The sequence below is a fragment of the Hippopotamus amphibius genome, chromosome 8 (genome assembly GCF_030028045.1).
Source record: "Hippopotamus amphibius kiboko isolate mHipAmp2 chromosome 8, mHipAmp2.hap2, whole genome shotgun sequence".
Classification (NCBI taxonomy): Eukaryota; Metazoa; Chordata; class Mammalia; order Artiodactyla; family Hippopotamidae; genus Hippopotamus; species Hippopotamus amphibius.
Genome location: NC_080193.1, coordinates 42415259 through 42437488, shown reverse-complemented (window position 1 = coordinate 42437488; position 22230 = coordinate 42415259). Strand labels below are relative to the sequence as shown.

At 38.3% G+C, this 22230-nt stretch overlaps 1 protein-coding gene across 1 annotated transcript; it reads right to left on the bottom strand.

Annotated features, from left to right (window-relative positions):
* Window positions 1-15069: 15069 nt before the first annotated feature.
* On the bottom strand, window positions 15070-15495 carry LOC130859518 (nuclear transport factor 2-like). Its single transcript, XM_057746987.1, has one exon. It carries the CDS (start codon window positions 15493-15495, stop codon window positions 15112-15114), a length of 384 nt encoding a protein of 127 aa, XP_057602970.1. The 3' UTR covers window positions 15070-15111.
* Between the last annotated feature and the right edge of the window lie 6735 nt (window positions 15496-22230).

Below are 22230 nucleotides of genomic sequence, written 5' to 3'. Positions count from 1 at the left end.
CTTCAAACAGTGACAGTTTTACTTCTTCTTTTCCAATCCTTATTCCTTTTATTTCTTTTTCTTCTCTGACTGCCATGGCTAGGGCTTCCAAAACTATGTTGAATAAGAGGGGCAAGAGTGGACATCCTTGTCTTTTTCCTGACCTTAGTGGAAATGCTTTCAGTTTTTCACCATTGAGAATAATGTTTGCTGTGGGTTTGTTGTATATGGCCTTTATTATGTTGAGGTAGGTTCCCTCTATGCCCATTTTCTGGAGAGTTTTTATCATAAATGGGTATTGAATTTTGTCAAAAGCTTTTTAAGCATCTATTGAGATGATCATGTGGTTTTTATCCTTCAATTTGTTAATATGGTGTATCACATTGACTGATTTGTGTATATTGAAGAATCCTTGCATTCCAGGAATAAACCCCACTTGATCATGGTGTATGATCCTTTTAATGTGTTGTTGGATTCTGTTGGCTAGTATTTTGTTGAGGATTTTTGCATCTATGTTCATCAGTGATATTGGTCTGTAATTTTCTTTTTTTGTGATATCTTTGTCTGGTTTTGGTATCAGGGTAGATACCAAATTTGTAGAAAAAAATTGGGAGTGTTCCTCCCCCTGCAAATTTTTGGAAGAGTTGGAGAAGAATAGGTGTTAGCGCTTCTCTAAATGTTTGATAGAATTCACCTGTGAAGCCATCTGGTCCTGGACTTTTGTTTGTTGGAAGATTTTTTATTGCAGTTTCAATTTCATTACTTGTGATAGGTCTGTTTATATTTTATAATTCTTCCTGATTCAGCCTTGGAAAATTGTACCTTTCCAAGAATTTGTCCATTTCTTTGAGGTTGTCCATTTTATTGGCATATAGTTGTTTATAGTAGTCTCTTATAATCCTTTGTATTTCTGTGGTGTCAGTTGTGATTTCTCCTTTTTCATTTCTGATTTTATTGATTTGTGTCCTCTCCCTTTTTGTCCTGTTGAGTCTGGCTAAAGGTTTATCAATTTTGTTTATCTTCTCAAAGAACCAACTTTTAGTTTTATTGATCTTTGCTATTGTTTTCTTCATTTCTATTTCATTTATTTCTGCTCTGATCTTTATGATTTCTTTCCTTCTACTGATTTTTGGTTTTCTTTGTTCTTCTTCCTCTAGTTGTTTCAGGTGTATGGCTAGATTGTTTACTTGAGATTTTTCTTATTTCTTGAGGTGAGATTGAATTGCTATAAACTTCCTTCTTAGAACTGCTTTTGCTGTGTCACATAGGTTTTGGGTCATCGTGTTTTCATTGTCATTTATTTCTATGTATTTTTAAATTTCTTCTTTGATTTCTTCAGTGGTTGCTTGGTTATTTAGTAGTGCATTATTTAGCCTCCATGTATTTGTGTTGTTTACAGTTTTTTTCCTGTAATTGATTTCTAATCTCATAGCATTGTGGTCAGAAAAGATGCTTGATATGATTTCAATTTTCTTAAATTTTCTGACACTTGATTTGTGACCCAAGATGTGATCAATCCTGGAGAATGTTCCAGGTGCACTTGAGAAGAAAGTGTACTCTGCCACTTTTGGGTGGAATGTCCTATAAATATCTATCTGGTCTATTGTGTCATATAAAGCTTGTGTTTCCTTGTTTACTTTCTGTGTGGATGATCTGTCCATTGATGTAAGTGGGGTGTTAAAGTTCCCTACTATTATTGTGTTACAGTCAATTTCTGCTTTTATGGCTGTTACCATTTGCCTTATGTATTGAGGCACTCCTATGTTGGGTGCATAAATATTTACAATTGTTATATCTTCTTCTTGGATTGATCCTTTGATCATGATATAGGGTCCTTCCTTATCTCTTGTAACAGTCTTTATTTTAAAGTCTATTTTATCTGATATGAGTATTGCTACTCCAGCTTTCTTTTGATTTCCATTTGCATGTAATATCTTTTTCCATCCCTTTACTTTCAGTCTGTATGTGTCCCTAGGTCTGAAATGGGTCTCTTGTAGACACATATATGGGGGTCTTGTTTTTGTATCCATTCAGCCAATCTGTGTCTTTTGGTTGGAGCATTTAATCCATTTACATTCAATGTTATTATTGATATGTATGTTCCTATTACCATTTTCTTAATTGTGTTGGGTTTGTTTTTGTGGGTCTTTTTCTTCTCTGTGTTTCCCTCCTAGAGAATTTCCTTTAGCATTTGTTGTAAAGGTGGTTTGGTGGTGCTGAATTCTCTTAGCTTTTGCTTGTCTGTAAAGCTTTTGTTTTCTCCATCAAATCTGAATGAGATCCTTGCTGGGTAAAGTAATCTTGGTTGTAGGCTTTTCTCTTTCATCACTTTAAGTATATCCTGCCAGTCCCTTCTGGCCTGTAGCATTTCTGCAGAAAAATCAGCTGATAACCTTATAGGATTGGCAAAGATTCTTAAACAACACAGAAAGCACATACTATAATGTGAAAAAAATAAAAAAAATTGGACTTCTTCAAAATAAACCACTTTTGATCTTCAAAACACATTGTTAGTTTTTAATCTGGCACATAAGGAGTTTGAAAGTCATCCCTGCTGACCTCACAGCAAGAAAAAAAGTGAACAAATGGAAAATCAACAACTATTCTTAGATCCATCAGAGTTTCAAGATCACAATTTCTGCCCACAAAATTAGAGAGACAGATACAGAGAATCACAACTTACAGCAGCAGAAACTCCAAGGAAAAAGTACCAGGGCAGGAAAACCTAAACTGTAATTGATGATTTGCTGGAGGCTCAGTGAGGACAAGTTTGAGAGTTAAAAACTCCAAGGAGGGGAGTCTTATGCCACCCTCCCCCAACACACACACACACTTTTCTGAGTTTTATCTCCAGAAGCCCTACCACATTCTCAGAATCAGAAAAAAAAATTCACTTACCCTTCTGCAAGGGGAGGGGTAAATAGCCATTTTGAAATATGCCCAGAACACTCTGTTTGTCTTAATAAGGCCTGCCCTCAAGAGAAAGTGACTTACCAGAGCTTAACTGACCTGGGGATAGGGAAATACTTAACTCCAGCTTCCTCTAACCTTCTATGTGGGTGAAAAATACCCAACTCCAGCCCCCATTAGCCTTCCTGTCTCTCCTAACAGAGAAAAAAGAACTGAAAAGCACTTGTGAACGTCACAGTCCAGGGTCACAAGCTCATTAAAAGACTGAAACTGAGTCATAGGACTATAGAACATTCCCCTTTCTCCACATCTCACAACTATGTCAATAGAGATCCTGTTTAGTAAAAAGCAATACGACTTAAAAAAACTGCATGTCTCAGATGTAATTTAAGAAGGCTCTAGGGAAACCCAAAGACAATAGGGGTGACAAAGCAAAGACTCCAGAAGAAATTTTATCCTCTGACATCTACATCTATAGCAAACAATAAATATAGCCTAACCCATAGCCAGATAAACATAAAACCTCACATAAAAGTCTTTTTACCTCAATTCATTTTAACCCAGTACCTCACATTGGCTTTCAACAAAAGAAATTTACAAATCATACTAAAAGAAAACAAACAAACAGATTTTGAAGAGACAGAGCAAGCAATCCAAGTCAGAATAAGACTTGGATACAGCAGAGATACTGAAATTACCAAACTGAGAATTTTTTAAAAATATGATTAATATGTTACAGGCTCTGATCAAAAAAGTGGACAACATGCATGAACAGATATGCAGTATAACCAGAGATAAGGAAACTCTAAGAAAGAATCTAGTGGAAATACTAGGAATCAAAAAACGCTGTAACAATGGCCCCAAAATGAAAACAACCCACGTGTCCATCTACTGATGAATGACTAAACATATACATGCCCACAGAAGGGACTTACTTGACTGTGATAATAATGATGAAGAATTGACACACAGCATAATATGGATGAGCCTTGAAAACATTATGCTAAATGAAAGAAGACAGTCACAAAACACACATAGAGCAATTCCACTTACATGAAAAGTCTAGGACAGGCAAGCTACAGAGACCAAAAGTAGATAAGCATGGGCCTGTGGCTCTGTGGGTGGTGAAGACTGCAAAGTGACTGTTATTGGGGACAAGGTTTCTTTATGGGGTGGTGGAAATATTCTAAACTTAAATTGTAGATACTTGTACAACTCTGTGAGTATACCAAAAGTAAATTAAATTGTACACTTTAAATGGAAAAAAACAAAACAACAACCAAAAAAATGAAGAAATGTCTTTGATGGACTCATCAATAGACTGTACCCTAGCCCAGGAAAGAATCCATGAACTTAAAGATATGTCAATAGATATTTCTGAAACTGAGCTACAAAGAGAAAAAATAATGAAAAAGAATGGAATAGAATATCCAAGAACTATGGGACAATTTCAAAAGACATGCATAATGGAAATACCAGAAGAAAGAGAAGAAATATTTGAAGTAACAATGATTGAGAATTTTCAAAATCAATTTCAGACACCAAATCACAGATACAGGAAGCCTAGAGAATACTAAGAATGATAAATACTAGAAAGTCTACAACTAGACATATATTCAAACTGCAGAAATCAAAGGCAAAGAGAAAACTTGAAAGAAGCCAATAGGGGAAAACACCTTACCTATAGAGGAACATGGATAAGAATTATACCAAACTCCTCTTCAGAGATTATGCAAGCAAGAAGAGAGTGATATGAAATAAAGTATTGAAAGAAAAAAACCCACACCTAGAACTTTGTATCCAGAAAATTATCCTTGAAAAGTGAAGGAGAAATAAAGACTTTCTCAGGAAAAAAATATTGAGGGAAGTTGTGACCAGTAGACTTGTCTTGCAAGAAATGTTAAAAAAAATTCTTCAAAGCGGAGGAGAAGTACACAGGTCAAAAACTCAGATCTATATAAAGAAAGGAAAAGAAGAAATAAATGAAGGTAAATTAAAATCTTTTAATTTTTTTATTCTTAATTGATCTAACAGGTAACATTTTTTTCCAAATAATAACAGTGATTATAGGTTATGAACACATGAAATGAATGATTGCAATGTTATAAAAGATGGGAGAGAGACATTTGGAATCCTCTGTAATAAGATATTTGCACTATCCATGAACTGGTGTAGTGTTATTTGAAAGAAGACTTATATTGGATGTAAATGTATATTGCAAACTCAAGGGAAACAAAAAGTTTAAGTTTTTTAAAAAATGTAATTGATATACAAAGAGGAGAAAAAAACAATACAAAATGCTCAATTAAGACCAGAGAAGGAAGAAAATATTGGAAGGAATAATAGAAACAAAGAACAAACACGGGGTTGTGGGGTGGGCATAGGGGAAGCTGGGATGAAGCGAGAGAGTAGCATAGACATATATACACTACCAACTGTAAAATAGATAGCTAGTGGGAAGTTGCTGTATAACAAAGGGAGATCAACTCAATGATGGGTAATACCTTGGAGGGCTGGGACAGGGAAGGTGGGAGGGAGATGCGGGAGGGAGGGGACATGGGAATATATGTATGAATGCAGCTGATTCACTTTGGTGTACCTCAAAAACTGGTACAAGAGTGTAAAGCAATTATATTTCAATAAAGAGCTTAAAAAATAAAATAAAATAAATTAAAAAAAAAAGAAACAAAGAACAAGGCCAATGAATAGAAAACAGAGGAAGTCTACTTTAAATATTAAGACACAGATAGATTAAAAGTAAAGGGGTGGGGGCTTCCCTGGTGGTGCAGTGGTTAAGAACCCTCCTGCGAGTGCAGGGGACATGGGTTCTATCCCTGGTCTGAGAAGATCCCACATGCTGTGGAGCAACTAAGCCTGTGAGCCACAACTACTGAGCCTGTGCGCTAGAGCCTGTGCTCCACAACAAAGAGAAGCCACTGTAATGAGAAGCCTGTGCACTGCATCAAAGTATAGCCCCTGCTTGCCACAACTAGAGAAAGCCTGCATGCAGCAATGAAGACCCAATGCAGCCAATAAATAAATAAATAATAAATGTTTAAAAAAAACAAATGCAAGGAGAAATAGATGAATCCATTTTAAGAGTTGGAGATTTCAATACCCTTCTATCAGTAATTGATTCAACAGTCACAGAATTAGTAAGGGCATAGTTGAAATGAACAGCTCCAGTCATTAACTGGATCTAATTGACATCTATAGAATACTTCACCCAATGACAATAGAATACACATTCTTCTCAAGTTCACATGGAACACTGACCAAGACAGACTACATCCTCAGCAGTAAAACACACCTTAAGCTTAAAAGAATAGATAGAAATCATATAATGTCCTCTCTCAGACTGTGATGGAATTAAACTAGAAATCAACAGAAAAGTAAGTGGAAACCCCCAAAATATTTGGCTATTAACAACCCGTTTCTAAATAACACATGGGTCAGAGAAGAAATCTCAAGAGAAGTTGAAAAATATGTTCAACTAAATGAAAATGAAAGCACAACTTGCTGAAATTTGTGGGATGCAGCAAAAACAATAGTAGAGGGAAATTTAGAGTATTGAATGTGTATAATTAGAAGATAAGAAAGACCTAAAATCAATAATCTAAGCTTCTACTTTAGGTAACTAGAAAAAGAAGAGCAAATCAAGAGGAGGAGATCAAGATGGCAGAGTAGGAGGACATCGAGCTCACCTCCTCCCCATGAACAGCACACAGAATGCATCTGTGTGTAATAGTTCTTATTGAAAACTAACTGGAGGTTGGCAGAAAGGCTCTCGTACAACCGACACCGTAAGAAAGATCTACATGGAATCAGGCAGGAATGGAAGAGAAGTGATCAAGTTGGGATCTGTTCTCCTGGGAGCGGACATGGAAGAGGAGGGGATGACACAGGTGGGAGTGAGTAGTTCAGTCTCCATATTGGACACCCCAGTCCTGGGGTCCAACACTGTGCAGACAAGTCCCCTTAGCTGGTTTGAAAACCAGTGGGACTAACAGGAGGGCTATGAGGAACTGAGATTCTGCCCTGAAGAGTGCACAAGTGCCTGGTTACTCTTGGGAACAAGGCAGAGGAAGTAGATTGAAACCGCACAGGACTCTGGCTGGTTTCCAAGCAACCCCCAGCCTTAGCCTAGTGCCTGCCCCACCCTGCTTCCTCCCCAGCACAGCTCCACACATGGACGAGGACTGCAGTGGCTTAGGAAGAGCTCAGTGGTGTGGGACGGAGCCAGCTCAGGACCCAGAACAGCTCCTGAAAGGGGCGCAGGCAGCCCTTACTGGCACTTATGGAGGCAGCACATCAGGACTAGAACAAATAATCCTAAATTTATATGCAACCACAAAAGACCCCGAACAGCCAAAGCAATTGTGAGGAAAAAGAACAAAGCTGGAGGTATCGCACTGACTTCAGACTATACCACAAACCTGCAGTAATCAAAACAGCATGGTACTGACACACGTGTGCACACGCACAGGGGCGCGTGTGCATGTGCACGTGCATGCGTGCACACACACACACATACACACACACGACACAGAGATCAACGGAACAGAGAAAATAGCCCAGAAATAGACTCACACAAATACAATCTACTGATCTTCATCAATGGAGCAAAGGCAATTTAGTGGAGAAAGAATAGTTTTTTCCAACAAATGGTTCTGGAACAACTGGACATCTACATGTAAAAAAATAAATTTACACACAGACCATACATTTTTCACAAAAATTAACTCAAAATGTATCATAGACCTAAATGAAGAACTCAAAGCTGTAAAATTTCTAAAAGATAATTTAGGAGAAAATCTAGGTGACCTTGGGTTTGGTGATGATTTTTTTTTAATACGTCCTTATTGGAGTATAACTGCTTTACAATGTTGTGTTAGTTTCTGCTGTACAACAAAGTGAATAAGCTATATGTATACATATATCCCCATATCCCCTTCCTCCTGAGCCTCCCTCTCTCATACCCTCCCTATCCCACCCCTCTAGGCTGTGGCTTTTTAAATACAACACAATTCTTAAAAAAAAAAAAAAAAACCTTGGCAACTTAGCTTTCATTAAAATTAAAAACTGCTCTGCAAAAGACATTGTTAAGAAAATAAAAACACAAGCCACAGACTGGGAGAAAAGTTTTGAAAAATGCATATCTAATAAAGGACAGGTATCCAAAATATATTTTTTAAAAAACCCGAACAACAATAAAACAAACAATTCAAATTTTAAAATGTGCAAAAGATCTGAACAGACATCTCACCAAGGAAGATACACAGGTGGCAAAAATAATTATACAAAAGATACTCAACATTAAATGTCACTAGGGAATTGCTAATTAAAACAACAGTGAGGTAGCATTACATACCTATTAGAATGGCAAAAATCTAAAACACTGTCAACACCAAATTCTGGTGAGGATGTGGAGCAACAGGTACTCTCATTCACTGTTGGTGTGAATGTAAACTAGTACAGCCAGTTTGGAAGATAGTTTGGCAGTTTTGTACAAACTAAACATAATCATACCATGCAATCCAGCAGTCATGTTCTTTGGTACTTTTCCAAATGTTAACTTATGTTATGTAATTTGAAAACTTACAATATGCTCATACAAAAACCTGCACACATGTTTTTAGCAGTTTTATTCATAATTGCCGAAACCTGGCAGCAACCAAGAAGTCATCTATAGGGGAATAGATAAACCAAGGGACATCCAGACAATGGACTATTATTCAGCAATAAAAAGAAATGAGCTCTCAAGCCATGAAAGGACATGGAGGAAACTTAAATGCATATTCTTTAGTGAAAGAAAACAATCTCAAAAGACTACATACTGTATGATTCCAAGTATATGACATTCTGGGAAAGGCAAAACTATGGAAATGATAAAAAGATCAGTGGTTGCCAGGGGCTTAGAGGAAGGGAGGGAAGGATGAGTATGTGCAAGACAGGGGCTTTTAGGACAGTGGAAATATTTGGTATGATACTATAATGTTGGATACGTCTCATTATAGGTTTGTCAGGACCCATACAATGTATAGCACAAAGACTGAGCCCTAATGTAAACTATGGACTTCAGTTAATACCAATATATCAATATTGACGCATCAGTTGTAACAAACATACCACAGCAAGCCAAGTTGTTAATAATAGGGGAAAATGTGGTAGTGGTGAAGGGGTGGGGGCTGGGTATATGGGTACTCTCTGTACCTTCTATTCAATTTTTCTGCAAAACTTAAACTCTTCCTTAAAAAGTCTATTAAAAATTTTAAGTGTAGCAGCCATTCTGTGCTTACCCCCATTCGCACCTCAGTTAATTTACTGATTAAGGAGACTAGCAGATTTCTCAATGGTAGATCCTAGTCTTCCTTAGTCTTAGGTATCTGGGACACAAAGTCTTATCCATAAAAAGAGCATGCTTCAAACCAGCTGCCAGTCTCCTTAAGATATTTGCCAAATTTGGAAGGAGCTTTGCGGGAGTGAGGGGAGGACTGAAGAGCAAAGTTTAAAACTGCCAAAGGGAAGAACAACCTCCTGCATCTCTGGGCTGGACAAGACAGACCTGTCAGGCTCTCAGTCTAAAGCTGAGAGTGTCTCCCAAGAAAGCATTTCAGACCAGATTCTAACCAAAGCTGCCATCTAGCTTCATCCCAGCTTAGTTCTTTTTTATTTTATCTTATTTTATTTTATTGAAGTATAGTTGATTTATAATGTTGTGTTAATTTCTGCACATAGCAAAATGATTCAGTTATACATTTATATATGTATATATACATTCTTTTATGTATTCTTTTTCATTATTATCACAGGATATTGAAAATAGTTCCCTGTGCTATACAATAAGAACTTGTTTATCCTATATATAATAGTTTGCACCTCCAGCTTAGTTCTTTTTTTTTTATAAGTTTATTTTATTTGTTTTATTGGCTGTGTTTGGTCTTTTTTTCTTTGCACGGGCTTTCTTTTAGTTGTGGCGATTGGGGCTACTCTTTGTTGTGGTGCGCGGGCTCTTCATTGCCATGGCTTCTCATTGCGGATCATGGGCTCTAGGCGCGTGGGCTTCAGTAGTTGCAGCACATGGGCTCAGTAGTTGTGACTCACGGGCTCTAAAGTGCAGGCTCAATAGTTGTGGAGCACAGGCTTAGTTGCTCCGAGGCATGTGGGATCTTCCTGGAGCAGGGCTTGAACCCATGTCCCCTGCATTGGCAGGTGGATTCTTAACCACTGTGCCACCTAGGAAGCCCCTCCAGCTTAGTTCTTAATTGAACCAGAAAGGGGAAACATTTTCTGATAGAAAAATATATATATTCTCCAGTTGCTGGTTCCTTTATAAACACTTTTTTCAGCATACTGTAAAAATGACAAGTCAGGCAAAGAAACAGGAAACTGTAACCAATAATCAAGAGAAAAAAGCCAATACATGTAGACCCACAGATGATCCAGAAGTTGGAATGGATGACAATGGTTTAAAATGACTATAACAATGTAAGATAGAGAACAAAATAAGTGAAAAGATGGAGAATTTTTTTCAGAGAGGTGGGATATACAAAGAAAATCATACAGATGTTCTAGAATGGAAAACTTTGATATCCAACATTGATAACTCACTGGACAGATTTCACAAGGATTGGACACAGGAGAAGATAGAATTACTGAACCTGAAGAAAGAATAATGAAAACTATTCAAATCAGCTCAGAGAGAAAAAAAGGAGTAAATGAGTAGGGGTCGGATTAGATGGCAGATAATGACTGCTCATATTAAGTCCTCTGTACTAGTTGATTGTTTAACCATATGCATGTACAACTTTAGGTTTGTGTTTTTTTCTGAAACATGCAACATGCTCCTGCCTGATGAAAGGTTCTGTGGGACCTCATGCCCACACTCTGGCCCTTATGTTCATAGTACAAAGTGGCAAGTGGTGCAGAGGAAGGAACACGGGCTAGAAACCAGGGGTCTTGGATTTCAGGCCTAGCTCTACCATCAAATTACATTGAGACCGGGTTTTCTTGCCTTCCCAGTGAGGGTAACTGATGAGTGCCATGGCCCAGTGGGTTGAGGCGACTGGCCCCCAAACAATATTGATTCTCTGAGCCAGGTTAGGCCTGTTACTACTCAGTTATGGCCACCCAGTTCCAGCTCACATACCTTATCTCAGGAGAGCTGTTGTCCCTGCTCCTACACCTCACTTTATAATAGAATCAGAACTGTGTCTGTGGAGACCACACAGCAGGGACATGCCAGCCCTCAGGACCCTGCATTCCCAGGGCTGGTCCCATTCAGCTCCAGCTGCTGCCAGAACCTGGAGGACGCCCCCACCTGCCCCCCGCCACACCCCTTCCCAGTTCCTTACTCTGCTGAAGTCTCTCCAGGACTGACATTAACTAAAGGGTCTGCGCTTGGAGTCAAACTTGGGGTCAGGTCCTCATTCTCTCCATACTCACTGTGCATTTGGAACGTAGTTTCAGCTCTCTGAGCCTCAGTTTCCTAATATGGGTAAAACAGGAGTGTATGTGTCTCTTAGGATGGCCTAGAGGATTAAATCAAACAATGCATATGAAGGGCCTAGAACAGTCCTTGGCCCTTAGCCCAGGTCAAGGTGAGTAGAGCACTAGAAAGATTGTGGTATGCTTTCTTTCCCCACATATATAATTTAGAATAAAAATCCTCAACCACAAAATAAGTGCAATCAAGTCCATCAAAACTCTGACTTTCCCATGATGAGTACTTTCGATGCCTTCTTTTTTTTTCTCTTGACAGATTTTTTTCAAACTCAGTTTCCCAATTGTTTTAGCACCCTAAGCACAGGCTTACTTGGCCCCCGAGACAGGACGATGGCACTGTGGGTGGGGGCAGGCAGGGTGCCACCTACCATGGGGGAAATTTCCTGAGTGGGGGGCACTGCCCCCTGCCTGCCCCTCCACGTCCAACCCTGGCGAAGCCCCACGGAGCCCCCAGCAGGCTGGCGGGGTGGGGCCAGGGGCTTCAATCCCCAAGGGCTACAGCCAGGGCCAGGCCTGGCCCAGCACCTGCCTGAGGGGAGCCTGCCAAGGGACAAGGCTGAAGTTGGCTAATGATTGAACCATCCCAAATATTGACAGAGACCAGGTCCTGCCACTGCCCAACCGTAAATGACCCCTCTTTCACCTGCAACCTGGCTCTGTGTCACAGAGGACAGAGCAGAGACTTTGGAGCCAACCACACCCCCAGCCAGACGTCCCCGATAGGGACAACTTAGGCATCCCCTCTAGCCTCTTTCCTCCTCCTCAAAACAGGGAGAGTCAGCAGTTCACCCCTCTGGTGGCTGTGAGATTTCCATCATGCGGTCAGCTGCAATGAAGGTGTTCAGTATGGCCACTGTCCCCCCCGATTTGTGGCCTCTCCCAGGACAGCCCTGGGGCTTCCAGCTGTCTTTCCTGGGGCCCATCTCACCACCCAGCCTCTCTTGGCCTCGCCTGAGACTTGGCCCGCCTATTCCTGAACCTTTGCCTACCAGCTCCTGCCAGCGCCCCACCGTCTCCCCGCCAGCTCGCTCTGGTCCTCTTGGCCTCAGTTTAGTTAGCAGTTTCCCAACTGTCCTTCCAGGTGAAGCTGGGTGGAGGGCTCCTCAGGAGGCAGAACCCCCAACCCCTTGCCACAGGAGCCCGGCATGGGGTTCTTTGCAAGGCCAGCTCCTCCTGGAAAACTGAACTCTTCCACTTTCACAGATGACTTCAGCTTCAGCTGACCTTTCCCTTCTCTGAAGAGGTTTTACTTACTGTGACCATCAGTCCTGGATTTGCACAAAGGAAAGGAGTGGAGGGAGTAGCTTACCTCTGGGCACCAGGCACTGCAGGTTTTCTTGTTCTTTGGTCCTCACACCACTTGGGATCTAGTGGATATGAACCCAAGTTCTTAGATAAAGAAATGAAGGTTTAGGGAACTTCCCTGGTGGCACTGTGGTTAAGAATCCACCTGCCAATGCAGGGGACAAGGGTTCGATCCCTGCTCTGGAAAGATCCCACATGCTGTGGAGCAACTAAGCCCATGCACCACCACTACTAGAGCCCGAGAGCCACAACTACTGAAGCCTGATTGCCTAGATCCTGTGCTCCACAACAAGAGAAGCCACCACCCTGAGAAGCCAGCTCACCACAAAAAGAGTAGCCCCCACTCGCCACATCTAGAGAAAGCCTGTGTACAGCAATGAAGACCCAATGCAGCCAGAAAGAAAGAAAAAAGAAAGAAAGAAAGAAAGAAAGAAAGAAAGAAAGAAAGAAAGAAAGAGAGAGAGAGAAAGAGAAAGAAAAAGAAAAACAAGAAAAAAGAAACAAGAAAGAAGAAAGAAAGAAAGAAAGGAAGAAAGGAAGAAAGAAAGAAAGAAAGAAAGAAAAAGAAACAAAGAAAGGAGAAAGAAAGAAAGGTAGGAAGGAAAGAAGGAAAGAAATGAAGGGTTAGGAAGGTCAGGCAGTGAGTCCTAGGCCACCAACTGGGAAATGACTAGGACACTAAATATAAAATGAGCTGGGCACCTGTCGTACTGTTTTGTTCCTTTTTCTCATTTTCAGGAGCAAACTTGTTTAAGATGGGAACTTTCTGTTCTTTAAAAGTTTGGTAGAACTTGCACACACAAAACAACATGTGGCTGATGCTTTTGAGGGGAAGTGGGAATAGCTTTCACCACTTCAATTTTCTTCTTGCATCAGAGTTGGTATTTTGTATTTTTTTCAGAATTGTATCTATTTCATGTATGTTTTCAAATTTATTAGCTTAAAATAAAATACTTCCTAATCCCCTCTCTTTTCTTTTTTTCTTTATTTTTTTATTGAGATGTAATTGATGTATAACATTGTATTAGTTTCAGGTGTACAAAATAATGATGTGGTGTATATTTGTAGTATATATGTTTAGTGGTATGTATTTGTAGTATACATGTCTAGTTAACATTCATTACCAAACATAGTTACAATCTTTTTTCTTGTGATGAGAACATTTAAGATATACTCTCTTAGCAACGTTCAAATACACAATATATTATTAACTATAGTCACCATGCTGTACATTACATCCCCACAGTGTGTGTGTGTATCTCACATTTTATATTTCTATCTCATATCTATCTATCATCTATCTATCTATCATCTATCATCTATCTATCTATACCATCTATATATCTATCAACTATCTATCTACCCACCTACGTCCCTATCTCATATTTTCTCTATTCATTCATCCATTGATGGACGCTTGGGTTGCTTCCATGTCTTGGCTATTGTAAATAATGCTGCAATGAACATGGAAGTGTGTGTATCATTTTGAGTTAGTGTTTTCATTTCCTTTGGATCAATCCCAGAAATGGGATTACTGGCTCATATGGTAGTTCTATTTTTAATTTTTTGAGCACCCTGAATACTGTTTTTTCATAGTGGCTGTACTAATTTACATTCCCACCAACAATGCACAAGTGTTCCCTTTTCTCTACATCCTTGCCAACACATGTTATTTCTTGTCTTTTTTTAAATATAAATTTATTTATTTATTTGTTATTTATTTTCTGCATTGGGTCTTCATTGCTGCACACAGGCTTTCTCTAGTTGCAGTGAGCGGGGGCTACTCTTCATTGTGGTGCTTGGGCTCCTTATTGCAGTTGCTTCTCTTGTTGTGGAGCACGGGCTCTAGGTGCATGAGCTTCAGTAGTTGCGGCACACAGGCTCAATAGTTGTGGCACACGGGCTTAGTTGCTCCATGGCATGTGGGATCTTCCTGGAGCAGGGATCAAACCCATGTCCCCTGTATTGGCAGGTGGGTTCTTAACCACTGTGCCACCTAGGAAGTCCCTCCTGTCTTTTTTTTTTTTTTAACTGTTAAGAAAATTTTCGTGGTTTTACTGTATCATGAAGCATTGAAATATCTGAACAAATCAACATCTGGGTGGTGAGACAGCTGCTTTCTCCTTTACTTCTTTGGGTTACTAGAGCAACTTGTCAGTGGATTAAAAGTCTTTAAGGTTACTTAAGTCTTTCCAAGGCATGTGCTGGTACAACACAAACTGCTCCCATCAGATGCAACTATTCTAGCATCTAAACATCATGCACAATACCTCGGTAGCAGTAGCGTACTGCGCCCACTCCCACCGTGGCCCTGCTCATTTGTGTATGATATTTGGAGCATCTGAAGGAGTGTGAATAGTACTGGGAAGAGGAGGGAGGAGGAAACAGCATGAGTGCCTGGCTGGGAGGAAGTCAGCCGAAGTTGTGCAGGGCAAGCCTGAACATGTCATTGGTGCAAACCCAAGCATCGTTAATGTTCTTTAATAGGAACATCTGGTGGAACCCCATGATGGGGTCTTCATCGGCCTTGAGCTGGCCCACAACCATGCTGATGATGCAGCTATCTGGCGTGGGCTGATGGTCCTGCACCGTGATGCTATGCTGGATTTTTTGGAATGGAAGGCTAGACAATTTCTCCACAATGGCAGCTTTCCCCTGGAATTGCTGTCCTTCCCACGTAAGGCATGATGCGTCAATATAAATTGCGCCTAGTTGGGTTCTGTCATTATCAAATAACTGGTAGTAATGTTGAATGAAACTGGATCCAATCTGCTCCCAAATTGGCATGTTTCCCATTCTGGAGCGTCACCCGGCCTCGTTGAGATCCCAGGGGCTGGCACGATGGCGGCAGTGGCGGCGGCAACCCAGCGCAGTCTGCCTGTCTTTTTGATAATAACCATTCTAATAGATATGAGGTAATATGTCATTGTGGTTTTGATTTGCATTTCCCTGATGATTAGCAATGTTGAGCACCTTTTCGTGTACCTGTTGGCCATCTGTATGTCTTCTTTGGAAAAATGTCTATTCAGATCCTCTGCCCATTTTTATATCAGGTTGTTTGTTTTTTTGCTATTGGGTTGTATGAGCTCTTTACATATTTTGGATATTAACCTCGTATCAGATATATGATTTGCAAATATTTTCTCCTACTCAGTAGGTTGTCTTTTCACTTTTTTGATTGTTTCCTTTGCTATGCAGATGCTTTTTAACTTGATGTTACACCTGTTTATTTTTGCTTTTGTTGCCTTTGCTTTTTGTATCAAATCAAAAAAAAATTCATCACGAAGACTAATGTAAAGGAGCTTACTGCCTATGGTTTCTTCTAGGAGTTTTATAGTTTCAGGTCTTACATCAAAGTCTTTAGTCCATTTTGAATTTATATTTGTGTAGGGTGTAATATAGTAGTCCTGTTTCATTCTTTTGCATGTGGCTGTCCTGTTTTCCCAACAACATTTATTGAAGAAACTGTCCTTTCCCCATCATATATTCTTGGCTCCTTTGTCATAAATTAATTGACCATGTATTTGTGGCTTCATTTCTGGGCTCTTTATTCTATTCCATTGATCTTTGTGTCTTTTTTTTTTTTTTAAGCTCTTTGTTGAAATATAATTGCTTTACACTCTTGTACCAGCTTTTGAGGTTTTGTGTCTGTTTTTATGCCAATACCATACTGCTTGAAAAAAGGAAGTCTAATGCCTCCATCTTTGTTCTTCTTTCTCAAGATTACTTTGGATATTTGGATTCTTTTGTTGTTTCATACAAATTTTAGGACTTTTTTTCCTATTTCTGTGAAAAATGTCATTGGAATTTTGATAGGAATTTCATTTTTGATAGGAATCTGTAGATTGCTTTGGATAGTATGAATATTTAACAATATTAATTCTTCCATGAGCAGAGAATATCTTTTCATTTACCTGTGTCTACTTCAATTTCTCTCATCAATGTCTTACAGTTTTCAGGTACAGGTCTTTCTTCCTCCTGGGTTAAAATTATTTCTAAAAAATACTCTTTTTGATACAATTGTAAATGGGATTGTTTCTTAATTTCTCTTTCTGGTAGTTCATTATAACGTATAGAATTGCAACAGGTTTTTTATGTTAATTTTTTATTCCGCAACTTTATTGAATTTGTTGATTAGTTCTAACAGTTTTTTGATGAAGTCTTCAAGGTTTTCTATATAGTATCATGTCATCTGCAAATAGTGACAGTTTTACTTCTTCCTTTCCAATTTGGATGGCTTTTGTTTCTTTTTCTTGCCTAATTGCTCTGGTTAGCACTTCCAGTACTATGTCGAATAAAAGTGGTAAGAGTGGGCATCCTTGTCTCATTCCTAATCTAAACAAAAAGCTTTCAGCTTTTCACCACTGAGTATAATGTTAGCTGTGGGCTTGTCATATGTGGTCTTTATTATGTCGAGGCACATTCCCTCTATATCCACTTTGTTGAGAGTTTTTATCATAAATGGATATTGAATTTTGTCAAAAGCTTTTTCTGAATCTATTGAGATAATCGTGTCTACTGAGATAAAATTTATCTTTCAGTTTGTTAATATGGTGTATCACATTGATTGATTTGCAGATATTAAACCATTCTTATAACCTGGAATTAAATCCCACTTGATAATTGAGCATGCTCCTTTTAATGTATTTTTTAATTCGGTTTGCAATATTTTCTTGATATTTTTGCATCCATGTTCATCAAGGATATTGGTCTGTAATTGTCTTTTCTTGTGATGTCATTGTCTGGTTTAGGTATCAGGGTAATGCTGACCTCGTGCAATGAGTTTGGAAGTGTTCTCTCCTCTTCAGCTTTTTGGATGAGTTTGAGAAGGATTGGTTTTTATTCTTCTTTGAATGTTTGGTAGAAGTCACCTGTGAAGTCATCTGGTCATGGACTTTTCTTTGTTGGGAGGTTTTTGATTACTGATTCAATCTCCTTACTACTAATTGGTCTTTTTGGATTTTCTATTTTTCCATGATTTGGTTTTGGTAGTTTATATGTTTCTAGGAATTTATATACTTATGGGATGTCCAATTTGCTGCTGAATACCTGTTCATAGTTGTGTCTTATGCTTCTTTGATTTTCTATGGTATCAGCTGTAATGTCTTTTCTTCCATTTCTGATCATATTTATTTGAGTCCTCTCTCTCCTTGGGTAGTCTAGTTAAAGGTTAGTTAAATGTGTTTATCTTTTCAAAGAAACCAACTTTTAGTTTCATTGATCTTTTCTATTAAAATTATCCTTTTAGTATCCATTTCATTTATTACCACTCTGATCTTTGTTATTTGCCTCCTTCTACTGACTTTGGGCTTTGTTTGATTTCCTCTTTAACCCCTTGGTTGTTCATTGGCATGTTGTTTTAATCTCCACATATTTGTGAGTTTTTCAGTTTTCCTCTTGTAATTGATTTCTAGTGTTATACCATTGTGGCTGGAAAATCTGCTTGATATGATTTTAATCTTCTTTAATTTATTAGGACTAGTTTTGTGGGCTAACATGCAATCTATCCTGCAGAATATTCACTAGTACACTTGAGAAGAATGTGTATCCTGTTTCTTTCGGATGGAATATTCTACATATGTCTGTTAAGTCCATCTTATGTAATGTGTCATTTAAGGCCAATGTTTTCTTATTGATTTTTTGTCTGGAGGATCTATTACTTTAATTAAAGTGTGGTACTGAAGTCCCCTACTACTATTTTATTGCTGTCTCTTTCTCCCTTTAGGTCTGTTAATATTTGCTTTATATATTTAGGATCTCCAATGTTTGTACATAAATATTTACAAATGTTATATCTTCTTCTTAGATTGGCCCCTTTATCATTATGTAATGACCTTTTTTGTCTCATTACAGTATTTGTCATAAAAAGTGTATTTTGTCTAATATAGGTAAAGCTACTCCAGCTTTTTTTGTTGTTGTTTCTATTTGCATGGAATATCTTTTTCCATCCCTTCACTTTCAATCTGTGTTGTGTCATGAAAGCTGAAGTGTCTCTTTTAGACAGCATATAGATGAGACGTGGGTTTTTATCCACTCAGCAGTAGTTATATCAGACAAAATGGACTTTAAAACAAAGACTGTAACATGAGACAAAGAAGGACATTACATAATGTTCAAGGGATCAATCCAAGAAGTAGATATAATGATTGTAAATATAAATGCACCCAACATAGGAAACCTCACTATATAAGGCAAATGTTAACAGACATAAAAGGGGAAACTGACAGTAACATAATAATCCGAAAAAGTGAAGGACTTTAGCACCCCACTTACATCCATAGACAGATCATCCAGACTGGAAATCAATAAGAAAGCATTGGCCTTAAAAAATACATTAGATAAGATAGACTTAAGAGTCATATACAGAATATTCCATCCAAAAACAGCAGAATACACATTCTTTTCAAGTGCACATAGAACATTCTCCAGAATAGATCACATGCTAGGCCACAAAACAAGTCTCAGTAAATTTAAGGAAATTGAAATCATACTGAGTATATTTTACAACCACAACACCATGAGACTGGAAATCAACTACAAAAGATACAAACAAATATGCAAAACACACACACGTGAAGATTAAACAATATTCTCACCAATGGATCACTGAAAAAATCAAAGAAGAAATTTAAAAATACCTGAAGCCAAATGAAAACTAAAACACAATGATCCAAAATCTATGGGATGCAGCAAAAGTAGTCTAAGAAGGAAGTTTATTGCAAAACAAGGGTACCTCAGGACACAAGAAAAATCTCAAATAAACAATGTAGTCTTACACCTAAAGGAACTAGGAAAAGAAGAATAAACAAAACCCAAAGTTAGTAGAAGGAAATAAATCATAAAGATTAGAGCAGAAATAAATGGAGGCTAAAATAAACAAATAAATATAAAAAGACCAGAGCAGAAATAAATGGAGGCTAAAATAAACAAATAAATATAAAAAGATCAATTTTGTTTATCTTTGAAAAGATAAACAAAATTGATAAACCTTTAGACAGACTCATCAAGAAAAGAAGAGAGAGGATCCAAATCAATTAAAACTACTTTTTGTTATTAATTTCTCTTTTCATTGTCTTTTGTCAAGAGGATATGTTTCATATCACACTGAGACCTTGGAATTTATTGAGACTTCCTTCATGGCCCAGTATATTTTTGTAAATGCTCCTAGTGTGCTAAAAAGAAGAGTCACTCAAGCTTATTAATTTTATTGCCCAGATCTCCTATTTATCCACTTATTGTTTTAAACTTTTATTGGTTTTGAAAGAGTTTTTAAAAATTTCCAAATATAATTGCTTATTTCTCCCTGCCCTTCTGTCAATTTTGGCTCACATATTTTGAGGTTATATTTTTAGAGGCAGACATTAATTATTTTATCATGATTATACATGATTGATTTTTTTTAAGCTAGTATATATATTTTTTTATTGGCTGCATTGGGTCTTTGTTGCTGCATGCAGAGAGCAGGGGCTACTCTTTGTTGTGGTTCATGGGCTTCTCAGTGTGGTGGCTTCTCTTGTTGTGGAGGACTGGCTCAGTAGTTGTGGCTCATGGGCTCTAGAGTGCAGCCTGTAGTGCATGGGCTTAGTTGCTCTGTGGCATGTGGAATCTTCCCAGACCAGAGATCGAACCCATGTCCCCTGCATTGGCAGGCAAATTCTTAACCACTTTGGCACCAGGGAAGTCCCCATGATTGATTTTTTATGAGTATTTAATGTCCATCTTTGTTGTTTGTTATATTTTTCCTTGATTTTCATTTTATCAGTTTATTAAAATCACCATCTTAGCTTTCTTTTCATTTAAATCAATGTGGAATTTCTAACATTTTTTATTTTCAATCTTTCAGTGTTTTTTGTTTTTACATTGTCTGTAAATAATATATTGTCAGGTTTATTTTTTTTATTCTGAAAGTTCTTTCTTTTAGCTAAGTTTAACCCAGTTACATTTATCCTTATTGTTTCCATCCTACTCCATAGTTTCCATTAACTGTACTTTCTTTTTGTTTCATTTGATAGTTTTTATATGTAAGTCCATATTGAGTTAATTTTTGTATAATTTTTGTGAGAGACTTAGCTTGGGGTTCATTTTTTGGCATATCAATACGCCATTGTAACAGCACTATATGTTGTCAAGGGTCTCCTTCCTCCATCGAATTGCTTTCGCACCTCTCAAAAATCAGATGGCCATGGCTGTTGGGGCCTATTTCTGGATTCTGTATCCCATTACATTCATCTATGTATTTATCCCTCCACCAATACCACACAATCATGATCACTGTAGCTAGGTTATAATCCGTGACACTGGATAGAGTGATTTCTCCTAATTTGTTCTTCTTTATCTAAGGTGTTTTAGCTGTTCAAGCTGTATGCCTTTCCACATAACACACACACACACGTGCGCGCGTGCATCTGTGTCTGTGTTTATATAAAATAGTAAGCTTGTTTACAAAAAAAATCATGTTGGGATTTTTACACAAATTTTGTTAAACCTATAGCTCAATTTTGGGAAAACTGACATCTTCACTGTGTTGTCTTCCAGTGTATCTCCATGTATTTAGGTCTTCTTTAATTTCTTTCATCAGCATTTTGTAAATGTCATCACACAGATCTGGTATGTGTTTTGTTATATTTATATCTAAGTATACTTCATTTTCTTTAGAGTGATTGGAAGTGGTATTGTGGTTTCAATTTTGGTTTCCACATGTTCATTGTTAACATGTAGAAATACCATTGATTTTTACGTGCTGCTCATTTACTTTTATTCTCCTTCTTTGCTTTCTATGGGCAGATCAAGTTTTCTTATGTTGGTTTAAAAGTTGTATTTTTGTTCTTGTTTTCTTTGCTCTTAGGACCATTTCCAGAGACTTTGTTTGTTTCTTTGTTTGTTTTAATAATTTTCACTAGTTTCACTGGAGAGCAGCTCAGCAGATCTCTTCAGGCTGGGATGCCAGAAGTTCTCTCTCCCATGCCAGTTAACCTTGACAGGAGACTCACCTGGGGAATCTTTTACAGGGGCAAAGGTCTCAGCATGCTGTAAGTGTTTCAATCCATCATGTCCCACTGCAAGTATTGGGGACTCTGGCCTAAAGCACTAATCAGCAGATGGTTCCAGCCCCAGGCCTGGCTTTTCCCCACCTCCAAGCAGCCCCACCTACCCTTTCCCAGGTCCTAAGGAAGCAGATCCTGCAGCTCCTTCTCAGCCATGCCTCTTTCCTTGTGTTGCACATAGAGAACTCAGTGGGTCTTGGTGTCCCCTCTTGTCTGTAAGCAGCAGCTGTGGTCCCAACAAGCAGGGTGTAATCATAAGTCAAGTCTTCCTGTACCACTGACTGATTTGTGTTATGCTGTCTTTATCCTCATTGGCCCTGAGTGTCTTGACACGTACCCAAGTAGAAAAGGTCCTTAAAGTTCCTTTTGTCCAGTGGCTTTCAACCCTAGTCACACAATAAAATGATCTGGGGAGTTTTTAAAATATCAGTGTCTTGATTCCCTACCTTAAATCAACTAAACCAGAATCTTTGTGGGTAAAACTGGA

What these genes read in the sequence shown, in the direction of transcription:
- LOC130859518 (XM_057746987.1), bottom strand. Translation starts at nt 15,495, where the DNA reads ATGGGAAACATGCCAATTTGGGAGCAGATTGGATCCAGTTTCATTCAA.